The 22,696-nt window shown below is 35.8% G+C and overlaps 1 protein-coding gene across 6 annotated transcripts in view; it reads left to right on the forward strand.

Moving 5' to 3' along the window:
* Window positions 1-22,696, forward strand: part of LOC134533208 (uncharacterized) — a 118,348-nt gene that overhangs the window by 41,860 nt on the left and 53,792 nt on the right. For 3 of the 6 annotated variants that reach the window (XM_063370588.1, XM_063370590.1, XM_063370589.1), the window contains exons 4-8: window positions 456-680; window positions 4,790-5,066; window positions 14,067-14,296; window positions 15,962-16,078; window positions 22,090-22,317. In XM_063370588.1, the coding sequence (XP_063226658.1) occupies window positions 456-680; window positions 4,790-5,066; window positions 14,067-14,296; window positions 15,962-16,078; window positions 22,090-22,317 (1,077 nt within the window). The remainder of the gene's footprint in view (window positions 1-455; window positions 681-4,789; window positions 5,067-14,066; window positions 14,297-15,961; window positions 16,079-22,089; window positions 22,318-22,696) is intronic. The other 3 variants (XM_063370593.1, XM_063370591.1, XM_063370592.1) reach the window with 1 other exon arrangement.

Raw genomic sequence — 22,696 nt, forward strand, 5'->3', positions numbered from 1 at the left:
TTGGTTAATAAAAATGCAATACATATAAACCTTCTGAATATAATGTACATCACTTTTCAATATAATCATTATTTATCACTAAAGTAAAATAAAATGGGTTCATTTTTACTATAAACCAACTGAAAGTTTTTAAAAAAAATTATAAATTGTGTTTCAAACAAATGGCGTGAATATGTATATAGTGTGCTACGGATTTCAGTATTTTATGGTTAGGTTGCAGTGATGAATGATTCGAGTAGACAGATGCTCATCTTCTCCACGAGGCCATCGTTGGCTTTTGATTTGCCATCAGAAGTGTTAAAATCAGCTGTTGTAGTAAAAATTAATACATGCACTAACAACACACTTTCTTTTGTTAAAATTAATTAATTTTTGATAGTTATTTGATGCAGAACATGCTGAAATGTTTTGATAATGCCATGAGACAGCTGAGGAGAACGTGGTGATGTTCCCAGGTGCAGCGACAGATCGCCATGAACCGGCAGAACAACAAGACGCAGAACCGCGTGATCTCGATACTGCAGGGGAACTCGTCGATCCTGAAGCAGATCCCGGGAGCGAGCGGCACTGGCTCGGGCACCCAGGTGAAGCTACCCAACACGGTGCTCGTGAAGCTGTCGTCTCCGTCTTCGTCCTCCACTACCACCACTACCAACACCGGCACGCAGGGCAACAAGAAGGTTGGTCCCTTGTCTTCTTGGCAGTCGGCTGCTGGAGTTTTGGGGTTTTGGTGATTCGAGGTCTTCATGATGAAATATTTCTAAAATGGGACCATAGAAGTAAAGTTGTTAAGTTGTATGCTTTTCACCAATGTGGAAACATAGAAAATGAACTTCTAAGGAGCCTGACTCGTTATGAACACATGAATATACATGGTGTACAAAATAAAGTCAATAATTAATTGATGGTGCTTATATAGTAAATATTATTAGGAATTGTTACAAAACTAATAAATACGAAAAAAAAAAATTAAAACTTAAATGTCATGTAATGTGAAGTAATACCTATCTTATCTACCTGCTAACTATGCATCATGGCAGTTTTTTCTTGTAATTTTCACATGAACTTATCACTATAATAACATTGCAATTCCTTTTTTTTTTTTTTTTTTCCTCTTCCCTCTTCTCTTCTCTTCTTCTTTTCCTTTCCTTTGTGAATATTGTCAACACTAGAAGTTTATGTTCTGTTTTTTTCTAAATTAACTTTGGGTCACATTTTCAAAAATCTTTGTTCATAAAAATCTAAAATTGGCTAAAATTTAAAACAGCTAACATATAGGCCTAGAGCATGTATTAACACTCAGACCCACTCAACATGCTGGTTATTGCATTTTTATCCTATTTGAGTTTATGGGGATTTCCTAGTAATTTTTCTCTATATAAGAATTGTTTTTGTGTTTTGTTGCAGATACAGTGGAACCCGTTTATAGTGAACCCGCCTATAATGAATTCCCGTTTATTGTGAATTTCCGTTTCGGTCCCGGCAAAATGATGTGAGGTTATGTATTAATTTATTGGATATAGCACACAACTTTTGTCAATGTTGATACGTTTTCCCGTGTACCACGAACAAGTTTTGCCGACATAATGCACATTTATCTCAAATATTTTCATATAATTACAAGTATTTTCACAAAACGTCTATTCTGGATTACATTAACATTTTTCTCCGCAATATGCTACTCGATTGTCCACTGTTCATATTATAAACAAGTCGTAATCGAGTGGCCTCGGTAGGCTACGTGTAGCCAGAAATGGTCTTCAGTTTGGTGAAAATAAAAAATAGTTTTCCCTGCATAGTTAAAGAATGGGCGAACGCGTGTACATTTAATAAGTTATCAAAATTAAACATAAATTACCGCCACACAAATACGTATGTACATTATAGCAGCAAATTAAATATTTTACGTCTCATTTTTATCGTTCACGTTTAGGACATTTTGATCGAGTAAGGTTCGTAAGACTACCACTAGATAGAACTCTGTGGACTAAATTTTTCCATAGAAAGTAAGAAATTTTCGTTCCAGCTTTAGCAACTGCGATACTAAATGATACGTAGTGATCTTTGATGCGCCAGACTCGTTATTTTTCGTTTATTTACTTTTGACCGTTAAAATAATTTCGTGTTATTAAGCTAAAATGTGCTTCCTTAAGAAATACGTACATAAAAAAGGGTACAAAACGCGTTAAAAAAACGTAAGGCATTATCTGTGCGAGATAAACTGGACATTATTAAAAAGGTAGACTCAAACGTCCAACCCCACTGTCCCACACGTGTATATAAAAGGAACTGGGAATTGCAACATCCACATTAAGTACAATATTAAACAAGCTGAACAATCTTCTTTCTCAAGCTGCGAATACGTCACAGAGTATTAAACGCCAGAAAAAAGGAAAATACGCCGATGTCGAAGAACCATTAATATAAAGTTTGTACATGTGTAGTGTATTAAAAATAATATCTGCATTTGCTCATAAAACTGTTGCTTTAAGTAATTTCATTCGTTCTTTTCTTGGCTTAGGCCTATGTGTAGTTAAGATTATGCTTTTGAGTATGTATTGCCAATATAAAATTTTTCCCAGATATAAAGTTTCCCCTCTATAGTGAACATATAAACTACTCCCTTCAGATTCATTATAACAGGGTTCTACTGTATTAGCTACAATATTTACTCGCTCTTTGTAAAAAGTCATGCATGTAATTGAAACTCTTTGATTAATGTTGTCTCATGGTCAGTTACTAAAAGTTAATTTACTGTGTTTCATCAGCTGGGCAGTGTATGTATCGAAATTCGCTTATTTATACCTATTTTTAAAACATTTATTTATAAATATTGGAAATTAGCAGAAAACAAAAAAAAAAATTGCAATGGGAGATGAATCTGAGCCTTTGTATCATTTACATTTTTTTTTATTATGGTGTGCCGTGTATATTTAAAACCATCCTCAGTGACTTTGATGTGATCAAAGCACATTTCTCATTGTAAAATTTTGCTGTTATAGTTTACACCACCACTTGCAAAAGAGTATCGTGATTTTTTTTTGTAAAAATTCCATTTTTATTTAAATATACTGGGAATTTTGATTATGACTCAACTAAAACTGCAGAAAAAACAAATTCCTTTCAATCAAACCTACAAAACTGACTTGAGATTAAAGCATACTACATAAAAGGATGGTGCTTTATCTCCTAATTAACAAATTATTATAGCAGTATACTGGTCCGTCCCTGTGAAAACATTGTATTACAGTTATGTATTTATTAATGTAACAATTTATTATGAAGGATAATCTATGGTCGTTGCCGCTCGGACGACAATATACTGGCCGTGGCGGCTGTTCGCAGTGTTGCATTTGATGCCCTGCGATGTGCCGCAGAGCGTTCCAATCGCACACTATGACGCACACGCTCCGTTGAGACGATGATGTGTCATAGTGATCTAAACAGTATCAATTATTTAACTGAACATTTAATAAAAAATTAAACAAAATACCACATTGAGTGTTGAATAAATATCACAAATACATAGTTTTAACTTTAACTGTACTTGTTATTCGTCTTCTACTAGTAGCAGTATCATGTTAGAATAGGTTAGGTTGTGTTTTTGCAAAAACAATTCTTTCTAGACAGAATAGTTTAGTGACTTATTTATTAAACAGAATAACTGAATGTACTTACCACTGTAGCTTTCCGCACATTTGGCCATCAAACATCCCTTAAGTATTTCCAGTCGTTGGTGTAATCGTGCCCAATGCTTGCGCCAATGAATTTTCTTTGTTCAATTCTTGAACTTTTTCTTGCTTTGTAAGTGCTGAATGCACCAAATAATAAAACTTATTTTTCTTTAATTTTTTGTTGCATACTTAATTTCAAATTACGCTGTTCACGCTTTCTCAGCCTCAATTAACCAAAACACAACCACATACAACTATATAAAACCTTAACCTCAAAATAAAACTGAGAAACATAAATACAACAATTGGTCGCCTCAGATGATGGTTCCCTCCATGTTGGTGCAGGTGCAGATGATGTGTAAGGTAGGGTTTTCCCCGTCCCTTAGTTAGCACTCAAGAGTTAATTAACCTTAGTTTATTCAGAGGATACACAGGCGTGGGGTGACAAACCTCCCCTTACACACTGGTCTGGAACCAACACACATTACTAATATGACCTGTAGCAGGTCCTAGGTCTGACTATAGTCTCTCTTCACTACTCTCACGACTCTGTCGGACACTCGGGTCACGACTCGGCTTGTGCAAACTCTCTATACTCTTTGCGCTGGAGTGAATACTGTCGCGGGCGGCCAGAAGTCGGTCTTGATGGCTCGGCTGGGAGTGGCTCGGTGAGCTAGCTTGACTGCATTGTGGTGCGTCCCAAACACCAATTGGCTCTGCAGTGCTGAGGGCTAGCAGTTCAAGTAGGAAAGGGTGGGTTTCTCGGAATCGCCGGCCGCTTCTGTGAGTCCCAGGCCACTGTGGTACCGTACACACTCGGCTTGCCTGGTTGAAGCGGTTGGGCCGATGGGGTGGGCTTGGGCTGCCTTATCAGCAAGGCAGGGCAACCAGAGACATGAGCGTGGTCGCCATGGCAACAAGCGACTCAACTATGGGCAGACGGCGCAGGCTATCTCGCCCACTTACTTTTACAAAGAGAGGGGCTGACAGCTAAATGACCAAAGGCGTGGTGAATGTAAATGTTTTTGCATCTTGTGAAGTTACTTGTTTATTGCACTCAGATACGCCGGCCAGTTTCCGTTTTGCCTGATCCGCGCTGTTCGCTCTCCTTCCAGCAGTTGATAGAATTTCTGAGGGTGCAGAAGAGCCTGAGCTCCGGGCGCACCATCTCGCAGGCGGGTGTGACGCGCTCCCTGGTGGGGAGCAAACAGCGCGCCGCGGGCCAGGTGCACATGATGACTCCCTCGGTGTCCATCGCCCCGGTGACCAGCTCTGCCCGCCAGCAGCAGCAGGACCTTCCCACCGACTCGGACTCGGACGATGATTACGAGTCGGACAGCGAGGTGGCACGCGCTGCCATGAGGAAGGTGGCGGGCAAGCCCAAAGGAAAGGGTATGTTAAAGCTGCTTTGATTGGCTTTACTCTTGTTATATGTATTAAAGCCGCACTAGTTTAGGGGGGGGAAATTCACACGTATGTTAGGTATATATCAAGTATACTGCCAAAAGTGTGACCAAGTCAAATAAAGGCGCAAAAATCAGATTAATTACTATCTGCCTAACAAAGGGCAAAAAATTGCCCAAGACAGTATCTAAATTAGTAGACAAGGATTTAAATGTCACTATTCTGCCCAAGTCTCAAGAACTAAATTATTGTTTGTAAAAAACTAATCAAATTAGCTTATTCAATTTTTGCCACTTTTTGACTTGCTTGCTTTTAGCAGTATAATGATGATATATATCTGTGTGTGTGGTATTTGGTAGTGGTGCACCGATATGACTTTACCGATTACCGATTTGATTACCGATTATGAGAGCAATAATCGGCAGATACCGATTCAGTTACCGATTATAATTAAATTTTTTTAAGTGTAATAATGCACACAAAAAATTTTAATCCCATGTGAATTTAATAACAAGATTAGGTAAAATCAAGAATACAGTGATAATAACAGTATAAAAATATATAAAATACACTATTAAGTCATTGCAAAGTGTACAATAAATTAACTTCTATTTATATTTGATATTGTAAACAACTTGAACTACAGTCTAACAATTGTAATTTACAATGGGTAAGTTTTTGTTGCGGAAAACTAGCATTATTATTGACTATCACATAAGGTTGCATCAAGAAATTACCGTTTAACAATGTAAACATGCTGCTTTATTTTGTTCACTTGAGTTTATAGAAAAATGTTTCCACACTTCACTTTTTTTCTCCCTACTCGCCATCTCACTATAATTATATAAAAATTACTAAAAACCAATACTAGCACATGTGATTTTATTTATGTTGACTGAATATATAAAATTATAAATACTTTTTCACTTTTCACGTCATACAAATAACAAACGGATAATGTTACCAAAGACGCCCATAACGAGTTTGTAAAACGCAGTGATAAAAACTAGAAGGTATCGGGACCACGATTTTGAACCGCTACTACGACTCGAAAAGATCGATTGTCATAGAATCCACTGCAACTGTTTGTGGTATTTTGATTGTGTGCCATAAATTTTACGTCTCTGGCTATAGGTAATGTACAAGGCCACTAAACAAAAGACTAAACGTAAATAAACGTGTAGTTAAAATGTCTTTTATTGTTCGAGGCAATGAGACTTATTAAACTTAACGAAATATCTGTAATTATGATATGACGGAGTTAGATGAATTTTGTAATATATACAAATTTTACCGTATTTCATCCTAAAAATTGTGTAACAAAATATTACACGGTAAAAACCTACTTAATTACGCCGGGACGTAAATAATCGGCAAAGTAATCGTTAAGATAATCGCCAATTACGATTAATCGGTAAGTACCCATAATCGCCGATTACGATTCATCAGTATCCGCATCGGTGCACCACTAGTATTTTGTGTATGTGTGTGGTGTTTAGTGTATGTGCATATGGTGTTTTATGTATGTGTGTGTGGTGGTTTGTGTATGTGCGTATAGTGTGTTTGTGTGGTGGTATGTGTGTGTTTGTGTGGTGTTGTGTGTTTGTGTAGTGGTGTGTGTTGTGGTTTTGTTTGTTGTGTTTTGTGTTGTCTGGTGTGTTTGTGTGTATATATATTTGGATATTCTTAATAGTATTTAAGAAGCCTTGCTTTACTAGTCGTCATGGTTCCCAGTAACAAACTGATATATTCAGTGATCAAATTATTAATGAAGAAAAAGTAAGAAGTAATGTTAGTGAAGATAATGAAAACTGTTGGATGCATAGTTAAAAGGCTCCATTTTATTATTTATGAAAATTTGGCAAGCCAATAGGAGATATTTTGGATATCATTGATATTTTTTGCTGTGCAGATAAGTGATAGCAAGCCATAAGATGACTTTTGGCCACCATGTTCCGCTGATCTATTACTAGGGCCAATGAAAAATGGTAAATAAAAAAGGCCCATTTTGGTGAATAAAAAGAGTTATTTCGGTGCAACATTTCGGTGAAAAAAAAATTGTTTAGTTAGAAAAAATAACTATTTCGTCATTATAATTTTATACACATGTATATGTTTGATGGAATAATTGTTTTATTTGGTCAAAATTGATCAAAAACAATGTTTTGAAGTACATGCACATCTAAAATTTAGCACGCTGCATTTGTAATTAAAATTCTCAAGATTACATACAAAAAATCGGAAACTGATCAGAAACGTTAGTGGCTCAAGTCCATTTTGACTATCTCTGAAAATCAGCTATTATATATTTCCTGCAAACTAGTCCCCACCAAAACACTGTACTTATTCAACAGAACAGAGTATTGTTTTTTTAATTTGTTTACGTTTTTCACCGCCTCAACTGCGTGTGCGGTATTTGTTCATGTATATGTTGGCACTCTTGGCCGGCATTTATTTTCGTGCATTGCTGTGACAACTACGAAAATAAATAGTCGCCTCGGCTAGGACGCCCAAATACAACAATTAGCATTTTGAAAGTTATGATTTGATTGGCTAATATGGAAGTGATGCTATTTTTCTGGACTGCGTTTGGCCGATTCAGAGAAAGGAACAAAGATTGAGTTAAGGCCTATCGACGATTGCGTCACCAGACGCATTTACGGTCGGCAAAATAATGTCATTTTTGCCGTTTTATGGCCTTCTACGTCTCGTAGGAACGTGTGCGACGACGGAGACTGAGTAGGCGTACGTCTGGATGTAATAGTTTTCATTCGTGAAATATATGGTTCTAGAGTAACTTGACGCTTAATTCCAGAACCCGATGCTTTGTTCACCTTGTGCGATGCTTGTAATTTACAGTGTTTTTCACACGTGTATTTTATTTTCCAGTCGACTTGCACATTACAAAACTTGCACATCATGATGCCTTTTTCTTTACTGAACACGTAAAATCCTTCGTCGTCATATTCTTTAGCTCTTTCGAAAACGCAACTTTCAGCATTTTATACGTTTATCCAGTGACCACGGTAATATGACCAAAATGACACAAAAACTTTAACGGAAAACGATCATAGATGAGGAAGAGAGACATACTGCATCCACTTGGAAATAAAGAACTTAAACTCGACAGACACGCACTCGTGAAAACAAAATCATAGAACATTTCGACACTCTTAACTACCAACGCCATCTGTGATTTGTCCACCAGTAGCTAAAGTGAAATGTTTATTGCCACACACTACTCAATGGGTGCTAGAGAAAAACAGAAGCAAATATGGCGTCTCACATATAACCTCTTGGGATAATAAACGTTTTGTGCAGGTGCCAGAATGATTCAACGTGATTTTTCGCGATAAAAAAGGTTAATTTCGCGTGATTTCGTCATATTTCCTGAAAAACTACGGATTTCGCGCATCTCAGCAAATTTCGTTAAAACGAAATGCAGTATATTAACGTCTTATCACTACCAAGTAAGGTTATTTGTATTACACATCATGTGCAAGTGATTTTTTTAAAAATTTCGCGATTTCGTCATTAACGAAATTTGACTACCCCTATCTATTACATTTTTTTGCATGTTGCAAGTTCTACATAATTATATTAAAAAAATTGCTACGTCGATTAAATATGGGTGATTTTGTTGTAGTCTATTTACAGTGTTTTACAGCATAATCGTCACACATTTTATACTAAAATAAAGTTTTAAAAGTAGGGGTGTTGACTTTTATGGGGGGGGGGGGGGGACATTTTGTTCGAGTTAAAGATATTCACAAAAACAAAACCTATTCATGTAATGTACGTTTATTTCAAAAGTACAGTAGAACTCCAATTATCCGAATTAATGGGGACCGGGACCCATTCGGATAATCAAATATTCGGATAATCGGATTTTTTTTAAAAAAATTGCCATTGGAGAGAATAAAAGCTCCGTTTTGATATTGCACTATTTTTTTATTGAATTAAATGAAAGAAACATGAAATTTTCACATGTTTTAAATATAAATAAAATGTACTTATGTACAAGTTTAGAAATAAAAATCATTGTTTTTTAAACATCTCCGTCAATGTAAGCTGTTTTGCGGTCTTCAACCGTTTTCGGGCAGCCAGGTCACGCATTCGCTTGACGGTGAGCAGTTGCAAGTGGTCACACTCGGGCTGACGCTCCATCCACTTCAAAGCAGTCTCGAGGCCGGCAAATGCTTCACTAGCTGATGGTCCAGCGTCTACTTCAACATCAGCAGAAAGTTCTTCTTCCACTTCCACTTCAACATCTTCTCTCACACTTACAACAATTTCATCGTCATTGAGAATTTGAAAACCAGGGTCAGACGTGTCACAAGCCATCCACTCTCCTACATCTTCAGCACTTACTTCTGTACAACCAGGAATTTTTACAATCATTTTTCTTATTTCCTCTAGTGACAACGCATCTTTATCATCATCATCCTCTCCATATTCTTGTTTCTCATTTTCTTCAGATTCTTTTTTTTTGTTCTTCTCAGACGGTAGGCCTTTCAGTTTATTCCACGCACGTCTTAGCGTCAGTGCCGTAACCAAACTCCAAGCTTCCGCTACCATGTAACAGCAGTCCTTTAAATTTATTTTGCTATGATTTGCCAAAACCAATTCTTCATCTTCAGCACCTTCGATCAGCAGTTTTCTCAGCAGTTGCCTTCTGTAATGGCGCTTCATTGTTTCAATAACAGACTGGTCCATGGGTTGCAGCAAACTTGTAACATTGGGAGGCAAAAACGTCGTTTTAAACTGCCCATTCTCTCTTTCCAACAGTTCTGCTGTAGGATGAGTGGGTGCGTTATCAACAATTAAAAGCACCTTACTGCCTTCTTTTCCCACCGATTTTTGGTGCTTTTTCACTTCAGGAATAAACACTTCATCATACCATTCGGTAAACAAAGCTGCAGTCATCCAGGCCTTGGGTTGACTTTTGTAGAAGAGTGGAAGTTTTTTTACGTTTTTAAATGCTCTTGGATTTCTTGATTTTCCTATCAAAAGAAGTGGCAGTTTATGATTTCCAGTGGAGTTGGCACAGTTAAGCACTGTAACACGTTCTTTACTGACCTTATGTCCAGGGGCACTAGATTCCCTTTTAGAAGCCAAAGTGGTTTTTGGTAATGCTTTCCAAACAAGGCCAGTTTCATCGGCATTATAAACAAACTCCGGATCATAGGATTCTGATGCAGTTTTAAATTTTTCAATAAAATTTTCAGCAGCTGCAGAGTCTGCTGAAAGCTTCTCACCAGCCAAATCTAACTCGCGTACACCATGCCTGAATTTAAAATTCCTTAGCCAGCCGTTACTAGCCTTAAAATATGAATAACCAAGCTTTTCTGCTAAGATTTTGGCTTTTTCACAAAGGATTGGACCTGAAATCGGATTTCCCATAGAACGTTGCTGCAAAAACCATTTAAACACGGCATCTTCCAAATTTTTGTTGGTTGCTGTCTTCATTGTTTTCCTGGAGGAACTTCCATCTTCATTTTCAAGCACCGAAACAAAGTTTAAAAGTGTTGACTTACTGTTTTTAATGTCAGAAATTGTTGCTTGTCCAACACCATAAATCTCAGACAACTTCTTACCCGTTACACCTTTATCGAGTTGCTCTATAATTTTCAGTTTGTCCGCTAACGATAGCACAACACGTTTTCTTTTCGAAGCCATGGTATAAAAACAATACAGTACATACGTATTGTACACGCACAAACAAAAGTAAGCCGTAGCGAAAGAGTAGCGTCCTCGAGCAAGGTCAATAGCACACTGGCTAATCAAAACAAACAATGACAGGTGCGCCGTGACTGCAATGCGCCGGAACTTGTCTTAACTTGCCGTTGTGCCTACACACGCGGGGGGAAGTCAGTGTAGGCACAACGGCAAGTTAAGACAAGTCAAGTCAAGACTTGTTTGTGATTCGGATAATCGGCGATTCGGATAGTCGGAGTTCGGATAATTGGAGTTCTACTGTATACAAAAGTATGCAAAATAATTTAAATCAATAAGTCATGCAAAAAAACATATTTTGTTCAGTTTTAAATAGAAAAACGAAAACTGACCAGAGCGTGAGCTGGAACTGACGTATAACTATCGTTGTAGTACACACCATGAAAGAATGCAAGTTATCAAATGTAGTTAACTCGGCACAAGACAGCGCGCGTGTTGCATGCAATCAGCGAACTACAGTAGAACCCCGATTTTGCGAACACGGATTTAACGAAAACAGCGATTTAACGTAAAGGTTTTCAGGAACCATCAAAAAACACCAATTTATTAAAATATTAATATAGATTTCCAAACAATGAAAGTAAATTGTAATGGAATATTATTAAGAAATACACTCTGTGGTGTCAGTAATAGAATGGAGGTACTATATATTAATATGTGACTTTGCATCATCTGTCCAAAAACGAAAAAATAAAAAAAAATTGTTCAAATTGCTTAAAAACTCCGGGCGCTGTAACTGAATTGCGTAGGTGCGTGCCATTGCGCGCGCCTGGATAGATAGACTGTCCGCGACACATGACGTCATGAAGGGTTTCTTTGTCCGCATCCCCCTCCCCCTCTCATATTCCTGGCTTGACTCACCACGTTATCTTCCACTCACGCCTACATAGTAACAGTGCTAGGCAATAATCTCACGTTTCCAAATATTCCCTAACCCATCCTCCAGGTTTTTTCTACTTGTGACAACGTCACACCAATACGCCATTATCATTATTCTTATAGATGTGTAAAAGTAACGAAAAAAAAGCGTACCCGTATGTATTCGTTACTATAACAATTAGTACTCGTTACTATCGTATCGTTACGTTACTCGTTACTTCTGATACCGCATAACATGCTATGTTATGTTGCAGCAACGAATCGAGTCGTATTGTGTACGCAAACAGTATGACGTCGCGTAAATAATAATAAATAGAATATAAACAATTAACAATATTTCATAATTAACAGTTTTTGTTAACCAAACACAATTAAATCTCATTATAGCGGCTTTTTTATATTATCTCTTTTAAGATAAGAACAAAAAAACGTGAAAATACGCGATAATAAAAAACAAAAACATAATTACATATTTCTAATTTGTAAACAATACTTTGTTACGTTGTTTCTGTTCCAATCTCAAACTTTTTCTACACACAATTCCTTTAATAAACAAACATCGTTCTTTGTAACGTAAATACATCGAATACGCGCGCGCATGCGTAAAACATACGAAAAATGCGAGTAACGAGATGCAGCCGTGTGTAACGTTTCGTTACTCGTTACTAGATGGCGCACATGTTACTCGGTACCGAATACATACGGTTTGCTACAGCTCTATTATTCTCAGTAAGAGCTTAGTGCGCGGTGTTTAGTTTTTGGAATACGTTTTTTTATAAGTGCTGCGCAGCTCAGCGAACAAAGAGAGTCAGCCGGCGACCACGCCGCGCCGTAACAGCAGCTGACCGAGTACAATGACCTTTCTCCGCGTACGGCGCGCTGACGGTAAATTTCCATCAATTTGCGGCCATTTTTTATTTTTTACTGTGACGCAATGTGTATGTAGCTCGTATTTGTTATAAACGCTGCAGGTTGCGACTGTATTTTAATAAACTTTAACGTATTTCTTACACTTTTCATATTTTTAACATTTTTTTTTAAATTTAATGCCTCATTTTTCACGGTTTCTGAAAATCTGTATGTACGACCGAGGTGTACGTACGAACCGGGGGCCGTACGAGCGAGATCAAAAACGTTGAAGATGGAAAGTTGACGAAGTCTGAGATAGCACGGCAGCACAAGATATCAGCATCGACCCTGTTTACGATATGGAAACGTAGGGACGAGATTATGAGTGCGGGGGTCATTGAAAATCGGTAAATCGGATTTAACGAAACATCGATTTAGAGTAAACATTTTCGGTAACCGTAGCACTTCGTTAAATCGGGGTTCTACTGTATCTGGATTGATATTTGACAACGTGCGCGCACTTTATACAGAAATCAATACAACCAAACATGAATGATGCCAACTAGCGCTGGTTACAATTGTTTAAGTGGTACACAGAGGTGATGAAGACGAACAGATAAAGATTTTTATGTTTGAAAATATCTTTAAAAGAAAATTTACACATCAGACAACTTAGTATTTCTGTTAATTAAATAAGTAAGCAGTAATATCCAAATGACTAATACATTTCAACTTTAAAATACATTTTTTTATATGGCAAAAGATGTTTGTTGGCAACATCTTACATGGAAAAAAATAACATATCTTCTTGAGAAAATGGCGATACCGAAAATTTGTCCATATTGGACGAAGAATCATATTGTGCAGGTACATCTTAAATGAGTATTGTAATTACTGTATTTTCCCATTATAACTACCAAACTGCATGACAGAAACTTGAAAACCAATTGCTGTTTCACGGTGCTTTATCCTGTCATGTTTACTAACTAGACAAAGTGCTTGGAATCTTAACAGTGGGTCCAAAAACATTATGCAACATTTATGTGAGAATTTTTTCTCCAAATTTTGATGCCCTGAAATAATGGTGTGACGATTATGCGTGTGCGATTATTATTCTATATAACACGGTAATGTGTGTAAACATGAAAAAAATATATTTATATATTTTTTTAATATATTAGTTGGTGTGTAGTACACTTGTTGTTGTTGTTGTTACATCATACACAATCATATAATTCAGTAGTTTTTAAAAAAGTCCAAATATTGTTTTCCCAAATATTTTTTTTCAATCAAATTATGTATTTTATTTGTACATTCATATTACTAAATCAGTTACTCTCTTAACAGAACCTTCTTCTCTCCTGATAACTTTACACCAGCAAATCCACTGGTTACATCGACTTGATAGTTTTTTATTTGCCCAAGTTCAATAAAATATATAAAGAAAAATGTGAGCTGCAAGTTTTCCCTAAGTGTTGCACAATCCCTATGCTCCTCCTAAACCCTATCTGTGCTTCCTGTCAGATGTAGTGACCATCAGTAGCAGCAGCGATGACGACTGCATACTGCTGTCGGAGCCGTCGAGCGGGGACGAGGAGCCCGTGGACGACCCCACGAACTCGGGAATGCACACGAACGACATGTACAACATTCCCGACGAGCAAGGGCGAGTCCTGGTGAACGTGGGACATCCTGCTGAAGACGAGGATATCTTCATAGCCCCGCAGATTGCAAGAGTTATTAAACCACATCAGGTCAGAGCAGATTTTTTTTTGATAAATTCAGTTGTGAACAGTGCATTTAAAAAAAAAAATTATTTTTGAAATAATAGGTGTGTGTGTTTTTTTTAAAGCTTAAATAAGAGTTATTATTTTTACATAAAAAAATAGTTATAGCTAGTTTGAAATAAACAAGTCTTAGCCAGAATAAACATGCTGATGAAATATTGCTGCCTGAGCATTCATTTCAACATTTTGCAAAAGAGTTGTTAAGTTGTGAGTTCATAGAACGTCCTGGTATCTTGGGAATGATGTTTTTTTTTTTTATCATGCTGAGTTCATGGACATTTATTTAATTTTTTAGGATTTTTTATGGCATTCTGTTGTGTCTTGCCAAGATGCATGCAATAATAAACCAAGCAGAAGTTACTAAGGTCATTCACGATGTTGGGCCAATATAAGCTTGTATCTATGCAGCTATAAATAGTTTTCATTCATAAATCTGGTCTTCAAGAAAGGTTGTGTTATATAACTCTGTGGCATTCTGTTGTGCATTATAACAGCATAAGTGATTCATGGTGCATATTTCACATCACTGTATCTCTTTTTTCGTGCCTGTGATGATTGCCACCGTTGCATGTCCAGTGCCCTGTTTCTACGAAAATGGGACCGTCATTAGGATACTACAGTAATAGAAAGTAATTATGAATGCTTAAATTAAACTTTTTATAAGTGGCGATACTGTAGGTTTACCTATAAAAGCACTTTGAAACGAGAAATATGCTGCGTAAACATATTCACTGATGCAATACATATAAAGTCCACATTTTCAGCTAGTGAAGTTTAAATAAATTCTATCAAAAAAATATAACATGAATACTTTGTGTAGTTTTTTGTTAGTGTGCGTTTTCATTCCTCTTTCAAGATAAACGAAGAACACTTTCCAGACACTTGCTCTGTGATCCAAGTTAAATGCAAAGTTTGTGGAGTATTTAAAGAAATTAAATTTTAATTTTGCTCCCCAATGACCAAGGCTAAAACATGCGGGCTACAAATGTGTGTCGGGTCCAAAACAAACTGTAAAATATTATCAGAGGTGAATACAAGAAATAAACTAAAGGTACACCTAAAGTTTTGGTGTGCGTTAAATATTATGTTTATATTGTTTATATTCTTCATTAACAGCGCAACATTAGCATTATAACATTATTCATTAAATATGGGAGTTGTCTGAACACCTTTGAAGATATCATACATAAAATAAATCTCAAAGTTTATGCTTCGTAAAGTAGTTAAAAAAAAGTAAATGTATGCATATTGAAGCTTATAAATATTAGCTTATAAAAAGGGGTAACAGATTACCAAAAAAAAAAAAAACTATTACTAAGTATGAAATTTCTCTAATTTCAGCCAAACTCTTATTTCAGTTCACTGTGTAACTGATTTGTTCCAAATTTAAATATTTTTTTCAAACATTGTGTTGTTTTGTTTGTTTGTTATTTTGTTGTTGTCTCCCTTGTTCTTTGTTTGTTCCCACCACCAAGGTTTCCAAAAACCATTTGTAGGCATGTAATAAATGTTAAATAAATAAATATTTTATTTACTTTGAGTTTGAAATATTTGAAAATATATTTATGTTAATTTACATTTATGATATACTTCAATTGAATATTATTAATGTTTTGTATGTTTTGTTTTCAGATTGGTGGAGTTAGATTTCTTTTTGACAATGTGGTGGAATCAGTAAGCAGGTTCAACACCTCAACTGGGTTTGGCTGTATCTTAGCCCATTCAATGGGGTTGGGAAAGACTCTGCAGGTTAATATCATATTTTTTTCTGTATTTACCTGAGTATATATCATTATTAGAGATGGTGATTTATAGCATTTAAAATAATAAAATTTAGCATTTTGAATTTGAAATTTAGCATTTTGTAGCATTTTTAAAAACAAGATTTAGCCAATTCTCTCATTTTACATTACTGAAGAAAAGTATATTTTTAAAAAGCATTAAATAATAGACATATTAAATATTAACAACCACAGAAATAAAGATCTAACACAACTACAAAGATAGCCTATCTTGGCAGGTTTCCAAACAACTTTTTAGCACTTATGAGTGCAATAAATTGAATATTTAAAATTACAATAAATATTTTTTAGCCGTGTTCATGGCCATAGTTGATATAGAGTGCACAAATAATGTTATTGAAACTAGTTTTTTTTCAATTTTCGCCTTCTTTTGGTTTTTGATCATGCCAGAAACAGTTGCTTGCCGTTTTACTGACTTTTTTTCTTCATCCGATTTCTCGGTGAATCTTTTTTTTTTGCTGCCTGCCGTCCCTCAGATTTAATATGCTTTTCAAGTACATCTTTTTCCACTCCAGACGGCGATTACATTAATTGCACATTAAAATATTCGTATCACTTTCATAGAACTGTTCATTTTTGTATTCATTTATGCGATCGCGAATGGAAATTACGTTTCGTCCCATTTTTACCACGAGAAATAACAGTATACAACACATTCACGAGTATACACGTATTTGTAAACACACCACCTTCTACAGACTACACAAGAACGCGGCTTTCACGTGAAACACAGACAGAAAATGGGCACAGCGAAGCAGAGATGTCGTAATATGGTGGCCTAAAAACTTGTACTCTGCAAGATGACGGACACTCTTCCAGCTAGTTGTTCTTTGCTTTGTTTACAATCGTAAGGCACGGATGGCCATTTTTCATTCAATATTTACGAACAATAGTGTTGTGAATGACGTGACAATAAGATACTTGTGCTGAATACGCCATAAAATGATGGTTTCTTTTGATACTGAACTGAAACGAAATACAATCGGTAAATAAATTGTGTAGAGTGAAGACGAATCTACGTTTTTTTTACCTTGATTTCGCATTTATCTCGGAATAGTCTAGATTTCGCATTTTATAGCGGAAAAAATATAATTTAGCATATTTTTGCATCTATTTCACGAAAACGAAAAATCACCATCCCTAATCATTATATAATTATGTTTGCTCAGTTTATGTTAGTATATATGGTTTAGTACAGACCTGCCACCAAGATGTTTCCAAATTCTGTTCGTAGCATTTAAAAATCCTGCAATATACAAAATATTAATTAAAATTAGGTTTCACAGTAATTAAACTGTATAAAGTAAAATAGTAGGGGTAATGTTGAAAGTAAAAGATTGCTGAAACTAAGTGAGATATATTAACAAAATAAATTTCCTTGTGTCAGTTTTCAGAAATACCACTTTTTTATTTTCTGAAGAGGTGTTCAAAATATTAAAAGTAGCTGTTTTTTACTTGAAGGTTTTGGATGAGGGGGGAGGGTGCAAGATCAGCACGATCTTATCTTTCTCTCTTCCGCTGTTGTCAATGACGTGAACTAATGGCTAGGCAGTGCTGTATTTTTTTAAGCTGAGACACTAATTCGAAGACGGCCGGCCCTTACCGTGAACGGCCTTAACCCAGCTGCACACCGGTGTCTGAGAAGCTTGACAAGACCTTCGGGGCTTTTAATCGCTAGTCCGTGAAATTCGGTAATCCGTGATTATCTCGGTCCTGACCATCACGTATTAACGAGGTTCTACTGTACCTCAATAGGATGTGTTCCAAGGAAAACGTAAACAGGCCAAGTAAATTGTAAGCATTTAAGTTTTTAAAGTACTACATTTACATCAATATTTTTCATCGAATCCCGAATCTTTTCCCTCGAATTTAGAATCTTTCGAATACTAGAGATTCGGTGGGATTCGAGGATTCGACCGGCCCATCCCTAATAATAATACATCAATTACAAGTTTAACAAAAGTGACACTATTTAACCAACCTTTTACTTACAGTCAAACCTCTATCTATCGAACTCGCATGTATCGATTGTCCGTGTTTATCGTATACTTTCTACGGTCCCGGCAAAATTGCCATACAACTAAGGTTAAAAAAGTCCGCTTGTACCGATGTTCGAATTATCGTTTTGTCCGCATTGATCGTACAAAATATGTGGTCCCATCACTATAAATTATAATAGATGATCGTTTAACCATAAAGATTTTGCAGAAATAACAATTTCTTAGAAAGAAACCGTCATAAAAACAGTAACGATAGTATACAGTAGTAAAAATCACCTTAAATCTGCAGCCAAGTAATGGAGCACGTAAATATGAAGAAAAGACAAATTAACAACAACCTGTGAAGAATTATGGATGATGTACCATAACTACAGTACAAACCCAATTGTTATCCTAAGATAATTACCATAAAAAGAACTAAAGATTCTTTGTCGATACCATAATTACTGCAGAAGCACGATAGCTACCACATTTGCACTACAGTTACCGTAACAACCGAGATGTATATTTACCGTGACGGTAATGTATTTATTTATGACATTAAAATTAAAGAACATTATTGAAAAAAAGGATGTTAAATTTTTATATGTACGTTTGGCACATGTTGCGAAGAAATAATGCGATCTGAAAGAATGCAGTACTACTACGAAAAGTGAAATGGGTAATCGTGGATTTTTAGGTTATGGCAGTCTCTCTCGTTTTTCAGTAATATCGGCCGAAAATTAACAAGCGTATCGGAAGTCGGCAGAAATGCCGATTAAACTAAATATTGGCAAAATCGGCTTCTTCAGTACAGCTCTACATTTGATGACATGAGTAAACATATTTCAGACTTCAGGATATTGAAAAAGACTTTAATTTCCATGTAGATTTATTGTGTGTATGTTTTTTTTTTTGCAAGTGTAAATTGAATTACGTAAAATACTTTCATTTTTTTTTATTTTTCAACTGATTAACTTTAATGATAAGTAACTGATATATTTCTGACACTAATTTTGAGGTTGTAATATTTTTAAAAAATTCTTAGAGTGAAGTCCACATCTATTGAATGTCCGCATCTACTGAATTTTTTTGTTGGTCCCCTGAAAAACGATAGATAGAGGTTTGACTGTAGTTAAATTTGACTTATTTCCCTGAAGCAGCGACACAACAACTTTCACATGTAAAAATCACTTGTAATATTTAAATAAACAACTCGGTAATGTTTCTACACGTCAATAATTTAGTTAATTTCTTACTTAGTTCCAATAAGCTCAACTTTCAAAATTTATCACAAGAAGGTACATAGCCTTATATAAAAAATATTTATTTCACTAAAAAGAAAAACTTAAATTGCACCCAACATACTACAATTAGGTTTCATTTAATGCATTTTCTTTAAGTGTAAACATAAAATACAAAATAAAATTTTTGTTTCAAATCCTGTGGTTTAGTGAATAAAAATATACACAATTAAAGTTATTTACAAGTTCAAAAGGAAAAAAACTTGTGTAAATTCCACACACACACAGTTCACTCATCGCTAATTCAAAACAGCCAAAAATTCATAAACAGTTCTCAGGGCTTGTAGAAATACGAACTGTGCCATATTATATTCCATTTTGGCCTGCCAATACAACCCAGAAAAATAACAAACATTTTATTTAAACTCTATAAATTTGTTTATATGTATATGATGATGAATTTTAAGTTTGGTTTTTAAGTTACATCTTTTAACTCAGTTTTTTCTAGCGAGCTGTTGATGATGTGGGGGCACGTAGCGACAATCGAGCGACATTAACTTGTACCATGCAGTTATCTTACTTTTAAAAAGCCAAAACAAAGGGAGGCAACCCCATGGGCCAACCAATCACACAGAACCTAGTACCTTACCGTATAGGGAAAAATACTGAAAAAATGTTTCTCTCTAAAAGTCTGGGAAGACACATCACACCACCTCAAGGCTTACTCTGATTGGGCTGGTGAGACCGCGCCCAGCGAAAGTTCCAGTCTACTGCTGCGCCGTCATGCATCTACGTGCTGGGTTTTTCAAAAAATGCACCAACTTGAGGCGTGAGAAATAGCTTGCTGGCAAAAGTGTGTCGCGCCCGTGTCTCCTTTCTTTTGAACCCTTCTAGAATGTTCTCGAAGGTTACAGTCTTACTACCCAGAATATGCCTTAAAATTTTGACAAAACGTTATTAACACACATGTTAATCGTAAGTTATAAAGTGAACGAATAACAATAAAACACTACATTCTGCTTTATAGAAAACATAACCCACATTATTAATTATCACTATTAAAAACACACACAAAATACTTTAAATGCCTATGCATAATAAAAGAAACAGTACAAAATAATTGAGACATTGAAAAAAACATCAACATAAAAATTCATAGTCAAAGTGTTATTGGTAGTAGGGGGTAGGAGTTCTACAATGTTAGAAGCTTCCATATTGGCCCCCACAAGAACTATCGCCTTCTCCTTGCTTTGCTTACCCCCATAGCAAGTCTCTCCTGTGCAGTATTTTAATTTTTATGGTCACGTATTTATCCTTATCAATATGCCCACATCTGTAAAACAACACAATGTAGATGTGAATGTTGACAGTCTTCAGGCCTTGTCAATACAGCATGTTGGGAATTAAAAATTATTTATTAGATTTATTTTTAGTGTCATCTTTAATTACTGTTCATTTTCTCATGTTGTATCTATTCAAAGTTAAGAAAGTAGAAACACAGCATGCCTATTACATTGCTATTTCATAAGTAAGTTTGGGTTTTACAATTTTTGCTTTTTATCAATAAGTTGTGGCAGTTAGTTAAATTCCTAAATGTTTCCCACATTGTTCTTCTTTAGTGTATGAGATGCATAATGTGCTGATAAAATACCTACTCAAGCACTTAAAGTTGTACATATGGAATATTTTTAATTTTGCAAAATGTTTAAATGATATTCGACATCATCTTCTGCTTTATATTTAACTTCAATTCCATTTGAAAAAAAAAAATGGTCTCCACACATCTAATGATAACTTAGGCCTGCCTGCCTCAAAGGTTTTCTCTTTTGTGCTTATTCCTGCTTTCCATTTTTCAGCCATGGCAAATGACTGCTGTCGCAACACATTTTATAAATGTGTACGATGGTGAGGTGAGATGAGGTGAGGTGTTCTAGTAATGTGTCGGTCCCAATTCTACCGGGTTCGGCACCAAGAACCGTAAATATAATCGTGGTACTGGAAATTTTTTTAGACAAACCTCTAAAATACAGTATACTTCTGGTAAGATGTGGTTGTCCAACAACACTGCATACAGAAAACATTGGAAAACATGTGTTTCTAACTTCCGTCGAGGGCAGCTTGCAGTGGTCTCCCTTTCCTTCCTTCACTCCTTGCTAGCCCACCCATGTGTAAAGACACCGAGAGGGACACTTAAGTGTCTTGACCCTGGCCATTTTTTTTTTTTTTTTCACTTGGGGACAGTGTTGATCAGTTCAATTAAAAGTACACCAGTAGAAAAAAATAAGGGCTCAGCTAACTGTTAAACATAAAATGTAGTTGAAAAAACCCTGAAACTTTTTTGCTTGGTAATGAAATACATATATGAAACTTTTTTTTTTTAATGTAAAAATATTTGTAGGCACTATAGAGTTTAATTTTTGAAACGAAGAATTACTTTAAAGTAAAGTACTATGTAATCGATCCCACTTATTTATTGTTTTTCTTATAAACAAAGTTTATTTTTTTTCTATAAACTGCAAAAATATTCGGATTTGTGGAGTGCCAATGGTAGACCAAGTTGTAACACAGAACATGCAAACTTGTAAAATGTGTTTTGTTGGTGTTTGTTTCTGAATTGAATATGTATTCAGTGGTTTGTGGGAGATGCTTATTTCTTACTTGCAGTATTTTGTTTTTCTTCAGTAGATGTTAAGCACATGTGCCTTAATTGGCAATAATATGTATCTGTTTTGCAGGTTGTGTGCTTCTGTGATATATTTCTGAGGCATACGTCTGGCCGCACAGTGTTATGCATCATGCCTATAAACACTCTCCAAAACTGGATGGCAGAGTTCAACATGTGGCTGCCACGGGAGCCAGAATGTTCCGAAAGTCCGCTGGCGACCCCCGGAGACATCAGGCATCGCAATTTCCCGTTGCACGTTCTCAACGACTCGCACAAAACCATGGCCGCTCGTGCTAGGGTATGTACCCAACACTTCCAGTGTGTGTGTTGAGTGGATGTGTTACAGGTAAGTTTGTGCGTACTTGCTGATCGTAAGTTCCTGTCTTGAGAAAAATTTCATTTTACGATCATTTACCTTATTTTCCCTCCAACCAGGATTTGGGATGGAAAAAAATAACAAAGGAACAAAATACTAATAAAGGGTCTGCCAGTTATTCAAAAATTGAAGCAGTGTTGGTTGTTTTCTTTGCAGAAAATACTGCCACTACCTGATAAATTCACTGTTTCAAAATACAGGAAAGCTTCACTATAAAGAACATGAAGGGACCAAAAAATAGTTGAGTTTGTTATACTGAAGTTCTTTATACTGAAACATAAGCATTGTTATAAATATGTAT

This window comes from Bacillus rossius, chromosome 6 (genome assembly GCF_032445375.1).
Source record: "Bacillus rossius redtenbacheri isolate Brsri chromosome 6, Brsri_v3, whole genome shotgun sequence".
Classification (NCBI taxonomy): domain Eukaryota; kingdom Metazoa; phylum Arthropoda; class Insecta; order Phasmatodea; family Bacillidae; genus Bacillus; species Bacillus rossius.